At 34.8% G+C, this 20995-nt stretch overlaps 1 protein-coding gene across 4 annotated transcripts in view; it reads right to left on the reverse strand.

Moving 5' to 3' along the window:
- TMX3 (thioredoxin related transmembrane protein 3) overlaps nt 1-19910 on the reverse strand; it is a 74269-nt gene extending 54359 nt beyond the window's left edge. For 2 of the 4 annotated variants that reach the window (XM_081262955.1, XM_081262953.1), the window contains exons 1-8: nt 19765-19910; nt 18821-18875; nt 15773-15812; nt 14123-14246; nt 6666-6711; nt 5313-5393; nt 2966-3065; nt 2187-2264 (exon numbers count right to left, since the gene is read on the reverse strand). In XM_081262955.1, the coding sequence (XP_081119081.1) occupies nt 2187-2264; nt 2966-3065; nt 5313-5393; nt 6666-6711; nt 14123-14246; nt 15773-15812; nt 18821-18875; nt 19765-19819 (579 nt within the window). In that variant the 5' untranslated portion in view covers nt 19820-19910. Of the gene's footprint in view, nt 1-2186; nt 2265-2965; nt 3066-5312; nt 5394-6665; nt 6712-10491; nt 10644-14122; nt 14247-15772; nt 15813-18820; nt 18876-19742 lie in introns of those variants that run through there. The other 2 variants (XM_081262954.1, XM_081262956.1) reach the window with 2 other exon arrangements.
- Between the last annotated feature and the right edge of the window lie 1085 nt (nt 19911-20995).

The following is a 20995-nucleotide window of genomic DNA, read 5'->3' on the forward strand; positions in this document are numbered from 1 at the left end:
AGATCTGATGGCAAAGTTGGCCCTTTTTCCATTCCATCTTCCCCTGTCTGCCAAAAGTAAAAGTATAAACAAAGAATATGTTGCAAAATAACTTGAATTACACCTAACTACATAAACTAAAAGTGAGTTTAGATTGACCAAAACTTGCCTGCGGTACTCTAAGGAGTTGAAAATCAGATCAGAGTACATATTTATAGCATAAACACCTGCATATACATTGCAGGAAACATTAAATGTAGCTTCTAGGTAAGTCTGTAATCTTCTTACATCAAAATATTTAAACATTAAGACATTTTAAAAATATTTACAAGTAATAATATGACTTACCTTTGTGAAAATAAAAATATTTCAACATTTTGATAACTTATACTAGTTAAAAAAAAAAAAAGCTCCTTTGATATCCTTCATGTTTCCCTTGTTACTGTCAAATTTCTCAGGTACCCTGCAAAGCAAAAATTTTCATACTGTGGTCTCCATGTTCTTATCTGCCATTGATCTCTCAAATGACACCATATAATATCTATCCCCATTACTCCTCTCAAAAACAACCACATCCAGGTGGACACTGTGGTTACTTCCTCACCTTGATTACTTCCTAAGCAGGTGACACAATTACTTACTCCTTTGTTTTCCTACTTTATTGGTTATTTCTACTCATTTTTCTTTGCTGTCGTTGGGTTCTGGGACTACTTGTTTCTTTAAAATATTGCATCCCCTGTCTATGAAGTTTATTCATGCAGCCTTGTCTTATCTCTAGACCTCTATATCCAACTGTTATATTTAACACTTGAAATCAGATGCCTGACAAGTTATGCCAAATCAAATTAAAAAGAAAATTTCAAGTTCTTTATCATTATTCTACTTCCCAACCATTCTTCCCAACATTCCCCAAGCTCATAAATACCACCACCACTGACTGTGGTGTTCCAACCAAACACTCAGGGCTCACCTTAAGTCCACCCTTTTACCTCCACATCAAGCCCTGACAATTCTACCTCCTAAACACACCAATCCTTTCACTTCCCCCAGTTCTTTACTAACCCCCAAGCCCAAACTCTGGAGATTACTACAAAAGTTCAACTGACCTCCCTGGATTTTCTTTCCTATGTATCCAATTTACAATTCAGTCTGCATTTAGCACAGATGTCCTTAAAATGAGCATCAGAGGAGATTGGGCGCGTTCAGGGTGGCCAAATGTTTTCTTTGATATAAGGAAGCTGATTCCTAGTGGGATAGGGAGGGGGAGCATGGGAGGAATAGACGAACTCTAGACAGAGCAGAGGGGTGGGAGGGGAAGGGAGGGGGCATGAGGTAATTAATGATGGTGGAATGTGATGGTCATTATTATCCAAAGTACAGATATGAGTACACAAACTGGTGTGAGTATACTATGTACACAACCAAAGATATGAAAAATTGATCTCTATATATGTAATAAGAGTGGTAATGCATTCTGCTGTTTTATATAAATATATACTTTTTTTAAAAAAGAGAGAGTCTACATTAAAAAAAAATGAGTATCAAACCATGTTCTCCATCAACCTTAGCCTCATCACCAGTAAGTGCCCACTCCTATCTCCTCTTTCACATCACCACAGTCACTTTGGTCTACTGTTTGGTTCCTCAGATATGCTGGGAATGTTCTTATCTTGGTATTTGTATTATCTTTGCATGACTCTTTCACATCATCTTTAGTCCTTTTTACCTATTTTTTTCTCATATAAACATTTCTTAATTAACCAACTTACAGCAACTATCTCACCCCCCCTATGTCCCACTATCACACTGCTGCTTTTTTGTTTTACAGAATTTATGAGATCCTGTTTATAGATTTGTTTACTGAGAACTGCTATCTTAGGATCCAAACAGTAGACTTCATGTATAACACACAAGCATGTGCACAGACCCAAGTTAATCTACTACTTATGAACAACTACTTATGAACAACCTTAGAGTGTGAGATATCATTTGTTACCAGCTTTGTTATTTAAAAAGGAAAAAAAAAACTATAATAATAATTCCTAAATTTCATGAATCTGGCGATATTTGTTTATTAATAATAAGCAGTCTGTCACCAGCAGTAAAGAGTAAACATGTTTACTCTATGCCTCACAATAAATAAATCAGATAAAATCAAGTAAAATTAAAAAATAAAACTGTCATTAAAATACAATTTTAAATGTTACCTCAGGAACCACCTCTTCTGAAGCAGAAAAGAAGTATGAATAAACAATCAATTCTGAAGCAGCTTCTATGTATTTCTCCTGTAACAATATAAAGAGGAAAAAAAGGCCTTTTTAGAATATCAAAAGATGAAAATTTATTATTCATTAAACAATCAGAGCTACCTTATGTAGTAAGTAGTAGTGTTGCAATTTGCTAGCACATTGAGTGAAAAGATGAAATACAAGCAAATGAAATGAATTGTTTCTAGGGCAAAAGATAATTGTAACCAAGTGTTTTTATCCTCCTCCAAATATATTTGATTGTTTATTTGATATTTAATTTTAAACTTGATTCAATATATTAATTTAAGTTAGATTAACAATGTATAATAATGACAGTGATGATTATAAGGAAGATATGTGTGAGCACACATACACATAAAATAACTTAAGACAATAACGGCCTTTTGCCTTTAGAGAGTTGATATTCACACTGCAATTTGTAGTCTTAAAGATGTACAATGCTAAAAAGCAATGTGAATTTTAAATAACCAGGTCAGTAATGAAAGAAACACTAAGGCAGGTGGCATCCACCGATGTTTTTACCAACTTCTGTTGAAAGCAGCAAACACCACAGAAGGTATCCAAGAAAATGTTTTTATTACAAAAAATACTTAAGATTGAACTGAAAGATTTCCTGTAAAAATGGGAGTAAATTTTGAGGCTCTGACTAAGTCTTAACTATTAAGCACATTTAATTATAATCGTATGTTTTTATAGATCAAGAAATAATTTCATACTTTCAAAGGTGATTCTCCACCTATATAAACAAAAAATACACGATGTCTCTTCTGCACATGTTCAAACATCTGCTGACTTGGAAGTGGCCGAATTAGAGCTCTGTGTGAAAACAAAACAAGCATGAACTAAAGATAGTACATGATTTACTCTACTCCTACCTATGAGGGCTGGTCATGTCTACAGTGAAAAAGCTTTAATAATATATCAATTCATTATCCCCAAATCCATACAGCAAATAAAGCTTCAACCCATGACTATGATTATTTCCACATATTGACAATATATATACACCTACAATTTAACCTACCAATTGGAAAACAAGTTTCAAATACATCTCTTCAGAGAATATCACCACTGCCAACATTTTGATAGGTAAAAACAGAATTATCATCTATTTACAGCCCTTGGTTAAAAACAAAACAATTCACGTGAGAATGTTTTTCCCCTTTTAAAAGAACATTCACAAAACATACTGTGAAATACCATCCCAGGAGTATACGGCATTTAAAAATATTTATATAATATTCTGTCAATTTAAATGTTAGTTTCTAAGTAATCTACAGAGGTTAAAACCTGACAAGTTCCAGAACAGATTATTACTTATTTTCAGAAAAAATAAAATAGCATGCATTATAGTGCATAAAAACCTTGTAGATAGAAAACAGAACTCTACAGCTTTGTTAGTATTTTTCAAAAGCAAACAGAAATGAATCACATCAAAATTATTATAAAACGTATCACCTATAAATGTAATTAAATAACTAAAAGAAGAATTATCTTTTTAAAATGGTATATATTGTCAGACTTTCACCCCACAAAATTCATAAAAGGAACAGAAAACACTTTGCAAAAGGAAACATTTTCAAAATGCACAATTCTTGGGATTCATTGCATCACTTTCCCTCAACCTCTATTCTAATGCTCAGTAATTAACTAGCAAGTGATGCAACTCCAGAACTGACTCCTGAAATTTCAGTTGCAATAAAGTCAACCCAAGTTACATCAGAAGCCATTCTTAAGCTTAAACCAAAAAGCATTAAAAACCGTCAAAACCTGTAGACTAATAAGTCATGGGGGAGTAAAGCCCATTCCCCAAAACATTCCCTTCATATAAAAGTTATTTCAAAATTTATTTACAAAGCAAAGAAAGGAAATAAAACATGCAATCAATAAATAAATACACCAGAAAGCATCCTAAACTTCTACAAAAATATAAAAATTTTGTGAATTTTCTCAAATAATTTGAGACAGTATCATAATAAAATATCATAATAAAATCAATCTTATTCTAATAAAGCTATTAGGAATATCAATATATCCAGTCAAGCTCAAATGCTTTAAAGTCAATGTTTGTTAACCTAGCTTGATAAATGTTCTCTTCAAGAGGTTCCACATAATCACATTAAATAATTACAACCATAGATAATCACATTAAATTATTATTCCTAAGCAAGATAGATTTTAAAAAAATATCACTTTCAAATCAATAATTAGGTTGTAAGAAAATTTCAGCATAAACAATTTTGAGTTGTGCACCATTCTAATTAGTGTGGTGAAATCTCACACAGTCCCACTTCACCCTGTCTAGGGTGTGAGTTATCCCTTTTTCCAGCATGTGGATGCTGTATAGACTACTTGCGTACTAGTCACTTAGCGGCCCTTTTCATTGTCAGATGGACTGTGAAAGTACCACAGTAATTGTGTTCAAATAATTCTTAATTTACTTGATAATGGCTTCAATGTGCAAGAGTAGTGATGCTGGAAATTTGGATACCAGAGATAAGCCTTATAGAATTTGCTTTAAGTGAAAAGGTAAAAGTAGAATAAGATATTGAGAAAAAGAAGAAAAGACACCACATTCACATAACCATCATTACAGTATATTTCTAGAATTGCTGTTTGATTTAATCTTTTGCTGTGCTTATTTTATAAATTAAACTTTATCACAGGTAAGGATATGTTAGAAAAAACACAGCATATACAGGGTGTGGTATTATGTACAGTTTCAAGAATTTGCTGGGGGTTCTGGGACGTACCACCCATGAATGAGGGAGGACTGCCTGGTAAGTAATGCAAAGTTTGAAAATATATTAAAATTCACTTTAGAAAATTTCTTCTATACACAAAGTGAATTTAAATGTGAGATTAACAAATATGTAATACAAAACACTATCTCTTTAAAATATCTCTTTGCTTAAGCTACATAACTACCTTCCACAAATAAATCAGGAAATGAATACTTCTTATTTAAGTCCCTAAAATATGTGCATTCTAAGTGGTTTATTACGATATATCTAATTTTCAAATGTTAGTGTTAAATACAGGTTTTTCCTGATAAGAACTTACCCAGATACTCTGTGAGCAAATTCAATAATATCATCTTTTGTACGTGGTCCTCTGTAATTATATGCCAAGTTCCCCTTTAATCTTAAGTAAATAAATAAAAGAACATGAATTATTTTAAATTTTAATAGTTAATGTTAATAACTATTATAGCATAAACTTAAAGTACATGAAATAGTAATTGCAGAAGACTTTTACAAGTAGTATAGTCATGTAAAATATAGCAGGCAACTGGCTTCAGAGGATCAGCAACTCAAAATATACAGGAGAAGGCTGCATTCTAATAAATTATACAAAATATTTGACTCTGTATTACACTGAGCCTATGCCTTTGAAAAGTGAGTAATCTACATATTCATGGTCAAGAGCTTCAAAGCACTATGATTCTATCTTATCTGTCAAAAGGAGGAAATTAAGAATATTTTAGTAAAGCCATTCAAATTTAAACAACAAATATCATAGTTATTTAACATATGCTCTAATATCTACCATAAAAATTACATACAATTACTTTTCTAAAAATTTAGATAATTCTTCAAAAGCCTGCTGATATGTGTCTAATTAACAGAAATTACCAAAAAGAAAATTAGGAAGTATAACAGAACACCTATAATTAAACACAAAAGAAAGGAAAATTAAACTCAAAAAGTAAAAGAGGCTTAGCAAACATTTTGAAAAGGTGAAAGAAAGAAATCAACATAATACCAAATATATAATGAATTTAAGTTACTCAAATTTTGATATTTGAGATTTTAAAATACTGAAAAAAAACTTTCATTATAAAAATAACTTTTAAAACAATTCCTCACCTATCCTCATTACCAACATAAGGGCAATGAATATCCTGAGAAATTAAATAAAAGTTCTTTAGAATTATCACACCATTTCTTCCAATTTGTACACTCTGTTAGACTTGATCAATTACCTACAAATTAAACTTAATGACCATCAATTTTGATTCCCTTCATGTCTTTTATCCCTAATGAAGTAAATTTGATCATACAATCATTAAATCTGTTAGGAGACAGGATTTACAGAGAGAAAGCAGAAAACATACTTGAGCATCTCAAGAATAAGAGACATTTCATAATTTATGACTGTATATCATGTCTTGCCCAGGACATGTCACACAGTAAAGCACTCAAAAGACACTTATTGAATCAGCCATAAACAATGTATTGACTTAAAAATGAAGAGCATTCCTCTCCTTTGAATACAAATTTTATCTTAAAAAAAAAGGCAGCTGAACCCAATCCTCAATCCACCAGTGAAATTTTACTAGAAATGAACGTATTAAAACGTAAGCAGAGTGAACTAATAAAAAATACACATATGAACATACAACACTTAACTTACAGCTTAATTGTTGGATAACCTCGAACTCCAAACTCTGAAGCAAGGCCTTAATAAGAAAAAGAATAAATAATTCTAAATATTTTATTTAAGAAACTAGATAACAATGAGTCTTTTACTTAAAAAAATATATATTTATATAAGCCCTTGCAGATATGTTGCAATTGATTGCTAAAAAGAAACTCACATAGAAAAATAAAAAACATGACATTCTCATTGAAATCAATTACTTAACAATCCAATCCATGGCAGGAAATAAATATTCTGATAAAATAAAAAATGCCAAAAGAATAGTTCAAAATTTATCTCCAGAGTAATCATTCTAAAAGACATTCTGGTTACTATTATTATTAATATTTTAAAGTACTCAGGTACTTTTCTTTTGACTTTATTTCCAGGACAAGCATTTCTTCCTAGATCTAACTCATTTTTCTAAAAAAAAAAAAAAAAAAAAGACCCATCTCTTCCTTTATTGTTTACTACATTTAAAACCACTAATTGTAATTAACTGCAGTAAATATATGATTGAAACGCAAGTTTATATTTTGTAAGTTTCTGCTTCTGTAATAACCTAGAATAATTCCAATAAACTCAAATGATTATTCTGAAATCCTCACAAGTGATTAAAATGAGAAGGATTTGCTCCAATGGCATCTTTTGAGACAAAAGAAGAAATAAACACAACCAAGTAAATGCCAATAAAGAATTAGGACTTTCAGAAGTATAAAAAACATTCATCAAATTAATACTATACTCAGGGCAACAAGGAGAGAATAAATATTCTCAGTGGACATTATACAATATAAAACATTTGCAAAGCTATACTAGTATTTGTGCAGAGTGTACCATGTTTACCCCCAAACTTCTCCCTTTGTCATCTCCTCTATTTCCAGTATATGCAAGTATATGTGTACTGCAGTTGGGGAGAAGGAAACTGCTCGGCCATGGCTCTCAGCACTGAGCTCCAGTTAACACTCACTTCATGTCCAGTTTCTTATTATATGTCACCAATTCAGAATAACAAGGAAAATCTGTAGCAAAATAACACCCCAATCTCTCTGCCTTCCCTTATCACCTTAGAGTTCTTCCCGAGGCACACGGAGGGAGGTGACCATAATAGTCTGGACAATGAACAATACCTATGTTCATAAGAGGTACCATAAACAGCAAAGCTAATGAAAATTCAAGTTTTGGAGGTCCTGTCTCTGAATATCCACGTGAACTTTGAGCAACTACACAATTTGTGCCCATCTCTAACTTAAAACTTAATTCTGTAAAGTGTATTCTAACTAAATATGATTGTGACTACCAAGACGGCAAAAACACTGATTTGGGAGAGATTACATGAGTAAACCCTGTCCTTCCCAAATTACGGAGGCAAATAAATATAAGCCTATATCATCTTCACCTAAAAATTGATTAAAATCTGCCAAAACATGAGAATATAACTGATTGGAGGAGGGAGTTATATCCTACTAATTAATCAATCCACACAAATTGTTTTAAGTTATTTATGTACAAATCCAATAAAGAAAGTACACACTGACAAATATAGTGATGGTATCTCACAGCATGAGGTGAATCTCTTTAACAGGTTTCAGAGCAAAAATCCTTGCTCCACATTGAACTCTATCAATCTCTTTGACCTCAGTTTTCATATCTAGAAGTTTTCATATCACCTATCCTAAAAGCCCCTTGCCTCCTTGATCTTCATGTCTGATAGAATTTCAATTGACAATGACTGTCTTAGCTTCCCCTAGAGGGGAATGACAATATAATGAAAAGCACACAAGCAAAGGCTAGGTTGTAGACATACAATGACCCAGGTTAAGATTCTGCTCCATTTATTATCGAGTGCAATGCTGGATGATTCAACTTCTCTGATTCTGCTTCAGAAGATACTACTTCTTAAGATACAACTCACCTTTCAGGACTACAGGTAGAATTTTTAAATATGAAAATATGTAGAAAAGTGTCTAACACAGAGTCTGGCACATAAATGATCCTTAAATGTTAGAGCCATTTCCTTCCTACTCTTGTTCTTGACCTCACTGTTAGTAACTATCTGCTGATATATCAACGTGTAAATAATATTAAAATACTAATATGTACAAATTTTAACAGGTTTTAATATCCTTCCACTGAACTTTGAAACATTTTTGTTTGGAGGGAAAAAATACTGCAAATTCAAATTAAAGAAAACTTTTGAAAATGTGGTAACTTGTTTGAAAACAACAAATTAGGAAGCAAGGTTGCAACTGAGACTCGGTCTAAGTTTTCATTCTCTACATTTTATATTAAAGAATAATAATATTGATTTCTTTAGAAACAGAAGATCCAGTTTATAAAATGAATAACTTCCTCTGAAGTTGTATAATTTTAAATATTTTTAAATATTTCTAAAATGAGATTAAATATGAAGCAATCTTTTATTTCTGGCTTCTTGAAATTATAATAATTTGATGGCAGAGACAGGTAAAGATATGAATCATGGTAATCTTGAATTCTGGGCATAATTCTATCTCAAATTCTGGTATGTATAATTATTCTCATGCCACTTAGTTACCATGCTACTTAACCTATAAACTGGAGGTGGGGGGACGTAGCAAGGAGTTAGCCTCAAACTCTCAATCTCTATTTCAGCTGAAAAATACTATCTGTCTTAGTACTCTCTAAGTATCACTATATATCCAACATGAAAAGGACATAAAAGACAATAGTGATTGTCAATCAAATGGAGACATTTTTCATTGACACAATGTGGTGATGGGAGTGGGCAGTGAGGAGGTGGTATACTAGTATCTAGTGGGTAGAGGCAAGAAACAATGCTAAAAAAAAATTCCTACAATGCACAGAACCTCTGTACCCCTCCCCCCCAAAAGAGACCCCAGAATTATCTGGCCCCAAATGCTGATAATACAAGGTAAGAAAACTTGAAATGTAATCACTGATCAAACAGAGCTTACAATCTAGAAAGTAAAATTAATTTGTAAATATAATCTGTAAACATGAAGTCAGAATAAGAATTTTATTGTTCAAACACCACGGCATGTTTAGGCATCAAGAGAGGTAAACTATGATCTTTTTCATACAACCATATCTAGAGACTAAACATAATTCCATTGGTTCCACAATAAAATCAGCATCCCACTACAGGGCACACAATATCACAATTTAACTACTGAATGAGAAACTTCCAATATTTATTCTTGAAGGAATACATACAAAAAAGAAAGGCTAAAATATGTATCTGAATTTACAGTGATCACATACAGCTTTTTTATTAAATTTGATATTAGTTACTGTGCATGAAGGGATTAATATAGTATATACACCTGGGATCCCAGCATCTAGGGAGGCTGAAGCAGGTGGATCACAAGTCTGAATCCAGCTTCAGCAACTTAGGGAGACCCTTAGCAACTTAGAAAGACTCTGTCTCAAAAATAAAAAGTAAAGAGGACTGGGGTTGTAGCTTAATAATAAAGCAACCTTGGGTTCAACCCCTAGTACCAAAAAAAGTAAACAAAACAAAAACAAAACCATGCATCAAGAAGTTTCTGGTACAATTCTAAACACAGAGAACTGAATAAACATACAGTTCAAATTTCTCCACTTCAAAAGTTCTACAAACAGATATGTTGGATTGAGTTTGATGGCATTTGCTTTCAACCACTACAAAGAGATGAATAAGAAATAAGATATCATCAAAGAATCTTAGAGACTTTTGCTGCACTTGATCACTTTGAATAATCCTACCTCACTCTGAAACAAAGTCCAGTAACTATCTATTAATCAAATTAATATTCTTCTTTGTGGTTCTTCAACTTACGTGTGCAGCAAAATCACTTGAAGTACATGTTCAAAATATACTTTCTTGACCAAATCTGAAAGATTTCCATTTGGTACAGTGGTGTAGGCCTCAGGATCCTGAACTGACAATGAATTCCCACGTCATCCTAATGCATGTCATAAGTCTACAGACTATAGGCCAAGAAACAGAAGTGGGTTGTGCGGATGGAAGAGGTATTAGTAAAATAGCCAAATCATTAACATTCTATAGTAAGACAGAATAATGCCAACAGATTCAATTTCTTTGTCTATTTAACTCTAAATTCCACTAAAATGCCTAAATTTGAACTGCCTTAGAGTATTTAAAGAAACAAAGTATAAGCCAAAAATGTATTTGTAATGTCTCCACAGTGGTTCTGAATATTTATCAACTTTTTTTAAATACTAGGAAGATAAAATTTCTTTCTGTCTACAGCAGGGAAAAGCATCCATGACTAACATGAAATACTGACTATTCACTCATGTTTATATTGATTATTTTTGTCTCTCTCCATAAAAATGCAAGCTCTACAAGAGCAGAAATTTTTGTTCGTTTTGCTCACTAACAAATTACCAACACCTAGAATGTTCCTGTCTTGCCCCAATACGTGATATTTAATGAATGTGACTCAGTAACTTTCTTACAAAGGAATGACTTTTTTGAATAAACCATGTTTCAATTATTCAAGGAGCCACAATTATTCACAAGAACACATCATTATGTAGGTTGAGGTGCAAGCTGGGGTGGTATATAAAAAATACCTATCCCAAAACCTGGCAGATAGTGGCCTCAGTATATATCAGTTCCTCTTTTCCTTTTTCCCAAAGCTAGGTGGCTTGTGTGAGATAATGTGTTGTATGTATATTTCCTTCAAAGCAATCTCTATAGTGGTTTTTCCTCCCCATTAATCCAATATAACATGTAATATGATGTTAAGATGATTTCTAATCAAGACATAAGGAATAAAATCTGCAACAATCATGAAATTATAGGCAAAAACCAAATCTCTGGTTTATGAAAAACAAAAAAAGTCCCAGTCCCATTTTAAAATTAAAATTCAAAAACAACATATAGTATATATATGTATACAGTGTGTTTGTGTGTGGATACTCTTGACTTATATACACATTATATTCTGAAGATGCAGAAAAAAATACTGATTTTTAATCGAAGCATTTAAAATACTTCTCTAAGTTACTCAGGAGAAATGCATGGGCTTTTTTTTTTTTTTTTTGGTAGTGCTAGGGATGAAAACTAGGACCTTTTGCATACGAGGCAAGTGCTATAACATTGAGCTACATACCCAGCCCTTGAATATCTATTTTGCCTCTAATCAGAGTTTCAATGTAATAATGGCACACAGAAACACTTAATAAATAGTACATTGATGAATTAGATATTATAATGAATTGTAACAATGTAAATTGTTAACTATCACTGAAACATCACATGACCAGTTTACCATAAAAATTTTTACTAACTTATATGAACTACTTTTTCAATGACTATTTTTTTGTATATTTCCACTTTGCTTTATACATTATTACTCCACTCAATGATTCAAGTGATCATAAGAATTTACAGTTCTTATGACTTTTTTACACTTACTGCTTTGTTTATCTTTCTACCTCTATAAGGCTGTATTATAAGCATTTCCAAAACAGGCAGGATGTGTTTGAGTCTTTCTTTAATCTCTGGAGACTTGGTGGTTTATAAACAGTAGTTAAGAAATAATAATTGAGTGAACTAATAAAGGACTGCATCTATGATCAATGTGTATACATTTCTAATCAAGACATAAGAACCTATTTTATGTGTAACTACTGAAGGAATGCCTTATAAAGGGATTCCTTCAGTAGTTACACATGAAGTTAAAAGTTTATTTAAAAGTTTATTTCAAGAAATAGCAACTCAAGAATATTATTCTCTCCCTTTGACAATGTCCTGTCTTATTTCAAAGTTGCAAAAACTGATGTGTGATCAGTAACTCCAGCTCTAAGCACGCAAATGAACTCTAGTTCCTCGAGTCAGAAACATGAATGAAGCAATGGCTCCAATTCAAGTGAGGTTGAAAACGCACACAAAATCAAACTTTTCATTCTTTTCCACATGACAGTAGTAGTACAGGTGAGTGAATATAATGAAGCATTGTCAAACTATCTCATCTGCTACTTCAGCCTTGAACATGATATAAGAATTCCTTCTTCACTTTACTGCTTCTACCCCAGCCTAAGCTCCTAGTGACCCACACCAGGACACATAAAAAAATTCACTCACGTGATTTTCTTGTCTCTACCTGCTCTTCTTTTTCATTTACAAGTTGCTGCCAAAAAAATTCTATCAAATAATTTGTCTTCTCAAAAATGTGTATAACTTCCTTAAGGACAACTAATAAAATGCAAAACATTCTGCCCTGGGAGGTTCTAACAATCTGAAATCATCCTTTACCACTGTATATATGCTATTGCAATAGGGGGTTCTGAACATAAAACAGTAATAAAATCTTCACAACCTTGAAAATATCACTGTCCCTTACAGACATGGAAACTAAGTATTTTAAGTATTTTCCCAAAACCACAAAAGTAGAACATGAGAAACTTGAAATTAAAACATAGGTATGATCCAAAATATGCAGCTGATTTCCTAAAAAGAAATACATATTACACAGTTCAACTTTCTTTTTCAGCTAAAAGAAAAGGAAATATATATTTATAACATACAATGGATTTTGCAAACACAACATCATTCAAGCTTCAGAATAACCAATAAAAGCTGCATTACAATTAATTATGTACCAATATGGAATTCAAAGCTTAGAAGCCTTAAGAAACCTTCCCTGTGTCACACAGCAGTAGTAGCAGGCAAAGCCAGGCTTACTTCTAGAGTCATGCTCTTTTTAAATTTCCATGATAATTCATACTTCTCTAAACTCAATTTTTTCTTTGCCTAAATCCTTTAAGAGAGCACTTTTTTCTATAATGGATTAGATAATAAATATTTTAGGTTTTGGGGAACATGTAGTTTTCGTCATATCTACTGAATTTTGACACTGGTGCATCAACACTGTCTAAACAACTGTAAATAAACAAGTGTAGCCATGTTCCAATAATTCTATTTACAAAACAAACAGGAGGACAGATCTGTTCTGCTTCATTTTATTTTGTGTACATACTCATTAAGCTCATTTTCAGTTCTGATTTTTGTTCTTATATTCTTTTCAGCATGAATACCTTCCTGATTCTCATATTCATCCTAATTCATCTTTAAGTTCTTATGTACTTCTCTACCATACCATCTATCTACTCAGACAATAAACTATCATTCACTTAACTTATATCAACAATGAAACATTCAACTTTCTATAGTTGCCTCATGTAAACTAAGTACCTAAGTTGGGTTCAAATACGAATACACAATGGCTTGTATGTTTATGTTAGGCCTAGGACTATCACAGGTTGTATAGTAAATACTCAATGGCTAATTCATTTAATTTATAAAGTATAGTCTTAAACTAAGATAATTTTACAAGAGCAGAAAATTAGGTTTTCTTCCACCTTGAATACTGCTGCATATAAATAAAACATTTTCTTTATATGAGAAAAGTAAAATAATAAACTACATCAAGACTTACTAGAATAGGAAGTAGCATCCATCTTTCCAACTTTAACTGGAGAACCAATGCTTTTCATCTCAAGGCCAACTTCATTCCAAATTGGTTCCAGTTTTTTACAATGGCCACACCATGGTGCATAAAACTACCCAAAGGGGGAAAAAAAATCACTAAAAATGTTGTACTACTGTAACTATCAATCTTAATATTTAAAGAATCTCTTTGATTAAATAATTGCTAATAATCTATTTGGAACTAAATGTTTAAATATATTTCCTAAATGGTTATGCAGCAAAATATAAAAGACACACAGAAATCTAGATAGGCTAACTACTAAGTCATACCTCAAATATAATACTAACTTAAGTTCATTTTAATAGATTATTGATACCTATTTAAAACAGATATATGAATTTTAATAAAATGTCTTTGCTTCCAAGTGAATGTATCCATGTTCTTCAAAAAAAAAAAAGAAAGAAAGAAACCAGTAAATAAAAATGCATATGTCATACCATGTGCACATCCAAATGTTAATGATAAACAATCTATTTTTATTACAAAAATCCCAACAAAGTGAGTGCCTTTGCTGAGTTTATTGTATCTACTGGCAAGATACAGGAGACCATTAAGACAATTGGCTTAGCATTGGAATTCAAAGCTTAGAAGCCTTAAGAAACCTTCCCTGTGTCACATAGCAGTAGTAGCAGTAGTGACAAATCTGACTGATAAAACTAAAATCACAGACCAGAATCAGCAAATGGTGGGGGTAATACTTAGAACCCAAGCTAACAAACTGCTTATTGCATTTTCATGAAGTAATATTTCTTTTTAAATTTTTACCATGGGAATGTTAAAATATACAAAAGGAGAAAAAACTGAACAGTGGACTCTCATATCCCATCACATAGCTTCAATAATCCCTAACACTACCATCTTTATTTCATTTCTTTTGCAGCGGCTACTCTACTTTTGCTGAGGCAATGTTAAAACAAATATTCAATGTCATGAGGTTAAAATTTATTCTAAACTAGAAAGTGAGGAAAGGATGCTAAATATTTAATTTTGTTCACTATTAAGATCAAAGTACGGCTGAGCATGGTGGCGTACACCTATAATCCCAGCAGCTCAGGAGACTGAGGCAGAATTCCAAGTTCAAAATCAGCCTCCGCAAAAGCAAGACACTAAGCAACTCAGTGAGACCCTGTCTCGAAATAAAATACAAAATAGGGCTGGGGATGTGGCTCAGTAGTTGAGTACCCCTGAGTTTAATCCCCAGAATCCAAAAAACAAAAAGGATGAAAGTATGACTGTGACTAAATGATATTAATATATTCAATATCTTGGAAAACAAGAAGAAATGAGTGCATTCTGTAATAAAATCATATCATAATCTCCTAAAGACATAATCTATAAATTTGCCGCATTATAAGATAGGGTACTAGCTTCCCATCTTAATACTCTCACCCCCAAAATTTCAATAAAATAAGTCCCTTAAACCTTAAAGCTCTAAGGTTCATTTTAACAGAAAAACCAAAACAATACTATCTGCAAAAACAAATTAAAAAGATACATAAGTACTAACTATATATTGCCTTCTTTGCATGAAAGAGAATAAAAAAGAGTCTTTAAAATGGTAGGGGCAGGTAATTAACATAAAATTTACATACTCACATCTATAAGCCAAATGTCATCTTTTCGATTTTCTTTAAACCTAAAAACAAAAGCAGATCTCTGATTTTTATGTTTGTGTTCACTTTACAAATGTATCATAAGGGTAGGGATAATAAATTGATAAATACAGAAACATGAAACAAATTCTTTCAATAAATGTGTGTAAAATTTTTCCTCAGTGACCTCCACATCTTATCCTATTCTTTGAATTTTTAAAAAGAACCACTCAAAGAAGAGGAATAAAGAATTCAACAACAACAAAAAAAGTGGAACTAAGGTTTTTCTGGGAGAAATACAAATGTAATTGGTTTTCCTCATCTGTGGATCACTAACTAAGACCTGAAAATACTTGGTGGGACGTAGGATAGCAAACTGCCTCTCTAATTCTGTAATGAACATGTTCAGGTTTTCTTCGCTTTAATTTTCTTTCTTTCTTTTTTTTTTTTTTAACACTCTTAAGTCTACAGAACGGTTTGTCTGATGGAAGAGAGAACCCTAATGCCAGAATAGTAGTTGAGTACCCCTGAGTTCTTGCTATAGCAAGCTCAAATTGTTTCAGACAGTTTTGATCATCTGACAGAGTGTTGCTTGCAAGGTTTTCTTCTCTTGAAATTATACCCTAGACAACAGAAAATAACAACTACTTATATGACATTTACATTAAATACTATAAATAATTTAAATGATATAAACTATACAGGTGGATGTGCACAGAGCACCGTACCACTTATATAAGGTCCCTAAGCATCCAGATTTTCGTATCTACAAGGAGTTGTAGAACCTATCCCCATGGATACCAAGGGATGACACTGTATACCTAAGTTCTTCACCCTTTTATTACATTTTATACCTCTAGAGAAAAGTTAATATAGCAAAGCCTAAGTTTGCTATGCTTGGAAAATCCTGTTTACAAACTGGCGGTTTTTAATCTGTTGTTTTTAATCTGAGAGGTTGGATTCTAGGAGGATTCCCATCATTTCCTGCTGGCTCAGTTTTAATGTTTGAGAAAAGTACCCAATTGATACTGCATTGAAATAACTCAGTAAATGTGTAGTCCAGGCGGGGGTAAAGTTGTACATTGTCATCAGCTGTCCATTAAAATGTTCAACCATCCCTATGAATTGGAGTGATCTGGAGCATAGAGAGTGCACTGTATGCCCAAGATCTGTCCCACCAATGTATAGGCTGAGCCATCAGATACAGTAATCTTGAGAGAATGTGAACAAGAAGCAAATGTGGTCATGTCAGGGTCTAGACAGTGTGGCTCAAGACAGTGGAACGCATGTGGATGGCTAAGGCAAATCCAGAGAAGCATCAATTCCAGTTGGGATCCAGAGCACTATTAATGGAATAAGGGGTCCAGTGTTCTCTATTTGGTAAGAATACCCTCACCCATGAGCTTGAGGAATCTGTCCCTGGGGAAGTACTTTTAGCTTTGATCATGGTGAGACAAGTGGAACACCTTTTCAATGCTGTTTTGGTGCCTTCTCAAAATAATGGCATTCCATGCTTGGTCCAGAATCTTACCAGAATCTTCATGGCCCCTGTCTTACGGATCCAGGAAACAACTGATGGCACATGTGCTTACTCGACTGTGAGGAACAAGTTTCCACATTTATCTCATAAGCATGTTATGCTCTTGGAAATGTTCCCCAGTGTAGGGGCCTTTCCAGTAAGCATCTACACAGCTAATGGAATGATCAGCAGGAGCATAACTCCTCCTTCCTCCTCAGGCAGTCAGCACTGCCAGAATAAGCTGAAAACTGTAATGACACACCCCATTGGGTATCACTAAATTCAATAAGGTTACTTCTTTGTACCTAATTGTTTTCCTCAGCACCAGAAAGTTTCTATAAGCAATCTGCAAGTACTCCCAAGATACATCAGCATGCCTGGTACACATAGGATCTTAGGTTTTGCTCTTCTGTAACAACATTGTGCTCAACTGACCAGCCTGAACACCACACTGATTCTGTCATGCAATCAGGTTTTCAGAAGGTAAATTAGGACAATCAGCTAGACTGGAAGTAATAATCAAGCCTTTATTCACTTACTTTCACAATGTGAGCCAAGAGACATAAAAGAGGTGCCAGCTCCTCGATGTACCATTTTAATACATGAAAGAGCACTAACAGAGAATCAGGTTGATGCAGCAGACAGGGAAATTCATCTCACTGCTGAGAAGAGCTGAACAAAAGGGTTCTGCCTCTTTATGAGTGACTATTGATGAGGAGGTCTTGGCATAAGTATCTGAGAAATGCCTCAGATGAAGCTCCAAATAAAGAGGTCTCCACACAGAACTGGGCTAGGAGCACACATATACATATGAACATGGTTGGCCCAGGAGGTCTGAATCCTTGATTACAAGACGCTCCAGAGACTGCAATAAACTATGCAACTAAATTTGGTGTGGGGAGGGCACCTTCCCCCTGTGGCTTGGCAGGAAAGGCATTGTTGTCACCTTCACTCAAGCCAAATCACACATAGGATTTTTGTTTGGAGCTAGACAGCTCACCCACTATAAGCAAGGCCTTGTGATTAAGGCTGATACTATGAAAATAAACACTAAGCATGGTGGTGCATGCCTGTACCTCCAGGCTCAGGTGGCTGAAGCAGGAGAATTGTGAGTTCAAAGCCAGCCTAAACAAAAGCGAGGATCTAAGCAACTCAGTGAGACCCTGTCTCTAAATAAAATAAAAAATAAGGCTGGGGATGTGGTCCAGTGCCCCTGAGTTCAATATCCAGTACACCCCTCCCCCCAAAAGGAGAAAGTAAATTCCAGTACCCACTCTATATGATTAGAGTACAAAGAAATAAATACAAGGTAAAATGATGTTTGCCAGTTTTCTGATCTTTTAACTATTAGTATAAATATTTGGGGTACATATATAGTATTTAGAACAATTCCTGAAAAAAAAAAGTAGCAACATATAAACACTGGTCATTACTGCCCCTATCATTTAAAGAAAAGATTCACATGCAAATATTTAGATAAAAGCTCAAGTTTTTAAAGTTAAAATAACAGTTTAAATATATATATATACTCACGAGTCATCTAAATCTTGTACAACACTTTTACAAAAAGCCATATCGAGCAAAATAACTGCAAAACAAAAAGAGAAGACAAAATTTAATGATTTATCATTTGCCTCTTACCATGTTTAGTCACCTATAAAATATTTTGATTCTTTGTTACGGTCTACCATGAATCAATGATTCATTCCAAGGATTGAGTGATACAGAAGAATTACAGTGATGCAAATGAATTACATCCATTTAACAAACATTCACTCTGTGTGCAATCATCCTGCAACTAGCAAATGCTATGTAGGCTAATCCACCTATGACATGGTGCCATTTTCTATGTATGTTTTTTTTTTTTTTCCACTACCTTCTGGATGTAGACAAAACTCGCTTCTCTTATTTTTTTTCTTTTTTGCAAGCAATCACCTCTCTTCATTAAAAACTCCAAACGTTACTGAAAATACTATTTTTTAAAAAAGGAGAGAGAGAAGAAACCAAAGCCGAGCTACCCCTCTGATACTCATTGCCCACAGAATGGAGGCTGGCACACCGCAAGTTCTAATGGTGGCCGAATCATCCAGCAACGAGAGCCAGGGCGCCCTGGGAAAGGCTAACCAACACCATCAAGTCACGTCTCACAGCGCACAATCCTGGCGATCGGACCACGGTCAGTCCTTGACCCTCTCTCCCACCCCGGTGGTAAACACCCTTGAAGGTGACAGGCAGACCCTCGAGCCAAGGCAAGGTCTGCAGGAACACCGGCATTCCCATCGCCCACCAAAGGAGTCAGCGCTGCCCCTGCAGTAAAAAGCCAAGGAGCAGCAGCCGCATCTTCCCAACACCCCGCGCCAAGTCTCCAGAACGCCGGTGCCAAAGCCTCTGAAGACATCCGCAGTGTCGGCCCCCGCGGCGACCCCGGCCCGCCAGGCCCAGCCTGGCCGCGCACCTGGCCTCAGTGCACTTGTTACCTGTGGCGCAGAGACCCAGCGCCGCCCGGCTCCCCAGGCCCGCCACGCTCGCCATGGTGGGCTGCAGCAGCTCAGCGTGAAGGGGAGAGAAGACAACGCAGGTAACGACCGGTCGTCTGCCAGAGGGGGGGGTGTGGGGAAACAAGCCGACGCGGTGCGGAAGAAAAGCTCCGCACTCACACCGGGGGCGGGGCGCTTCAGCTCCGTTACCCTCCGAGCTCTCCCAGGCCTCTGCCTCAGAGCATGCGCGGCACTGCGACGCATGCGCATTCCACGGCGCAAGCGCGGTGGCATTCTCCGGGTTAATTTGCCCTGCGGCAGTTTACGAAAGCGTGGGAACCCGGCTAGGGGGCGCTCCCCGTGCAGACGGTGCGGGCCGCGGCACGCTGGGGGGTGGACGCCTGGGATGCCCGTCAAAGTTGAATTTATTGGATCTTTTTATTTTCTACAGTGAGCGCACCTGCGCTTTTGGTCTTGGACAAAACTCGTGGGAAATCGTGCGTTAGCCTTGCGTGCGTGGAAAGTGGAAATCTGTGGGTTGCCGAGCTGTGCATCCGTCCGTGTGTTTTTAAGATGTATTTGAAACATCTTAAACGTTGTTTGCAAAACGGGGGCTCATACAGCCGCAAGCTCCTTCAGTTGACCAACTAAAGGAACCCCTCTTTAAAATTTGTTTCCATGGAATCCTGGAAAACTGAAGTTGAGCTTAAGATTTTTTTTTGTTTTAGATGATTTTTTTTTTTTGCTATCAGTTTTTCCCCCATACATGCATGATATATAAGAACGATACTCTATTACATAACAGTTCCCGCACCTGTCACTACATATTACTTAAATGAAATTTTTATAGTACAAACAGTACCAAAGTATCCTTGAAATTCTTGCAACTTAAGAGAACAGCAGAAAGAGATTAGGATGTCAACTGATTCACTCTACGTTCATAATTAAAACAGACAAACAAACCTCCTTGGACAGTATTACAAGAAGTTTATAAGTTACACGCATCTGAGAACAAGCATCCAGTTTCACCCCTTATTGTATACAGCATGGTATTCAGTGCAGCCTCTCACAAACTCAAATATGTATATATGCATAGATATATATTAAAAAGTACACGAAGAAAGTAAGGTGACTATTGAGGTGATGAAAGTGTTCTACAAGGTGATAAAATACCTAGATATATAGTGTAAGATTTGACATCTCTGGAGGAAACTGAGGGGTGTGTGTGTGT

The sequence above is a fragment of the Spermophilus citellus genome, assembly GCF_964194105.1.
Source record: "Spermophilus citellus genome assembly, chromosome: 12".
Taxonomy (NCBI): Eukaryota; Metazoa; Chordata; class Mammalia; order Rodentia; family Sciuridae; genus Spermophilus; species Spermophilus citellus.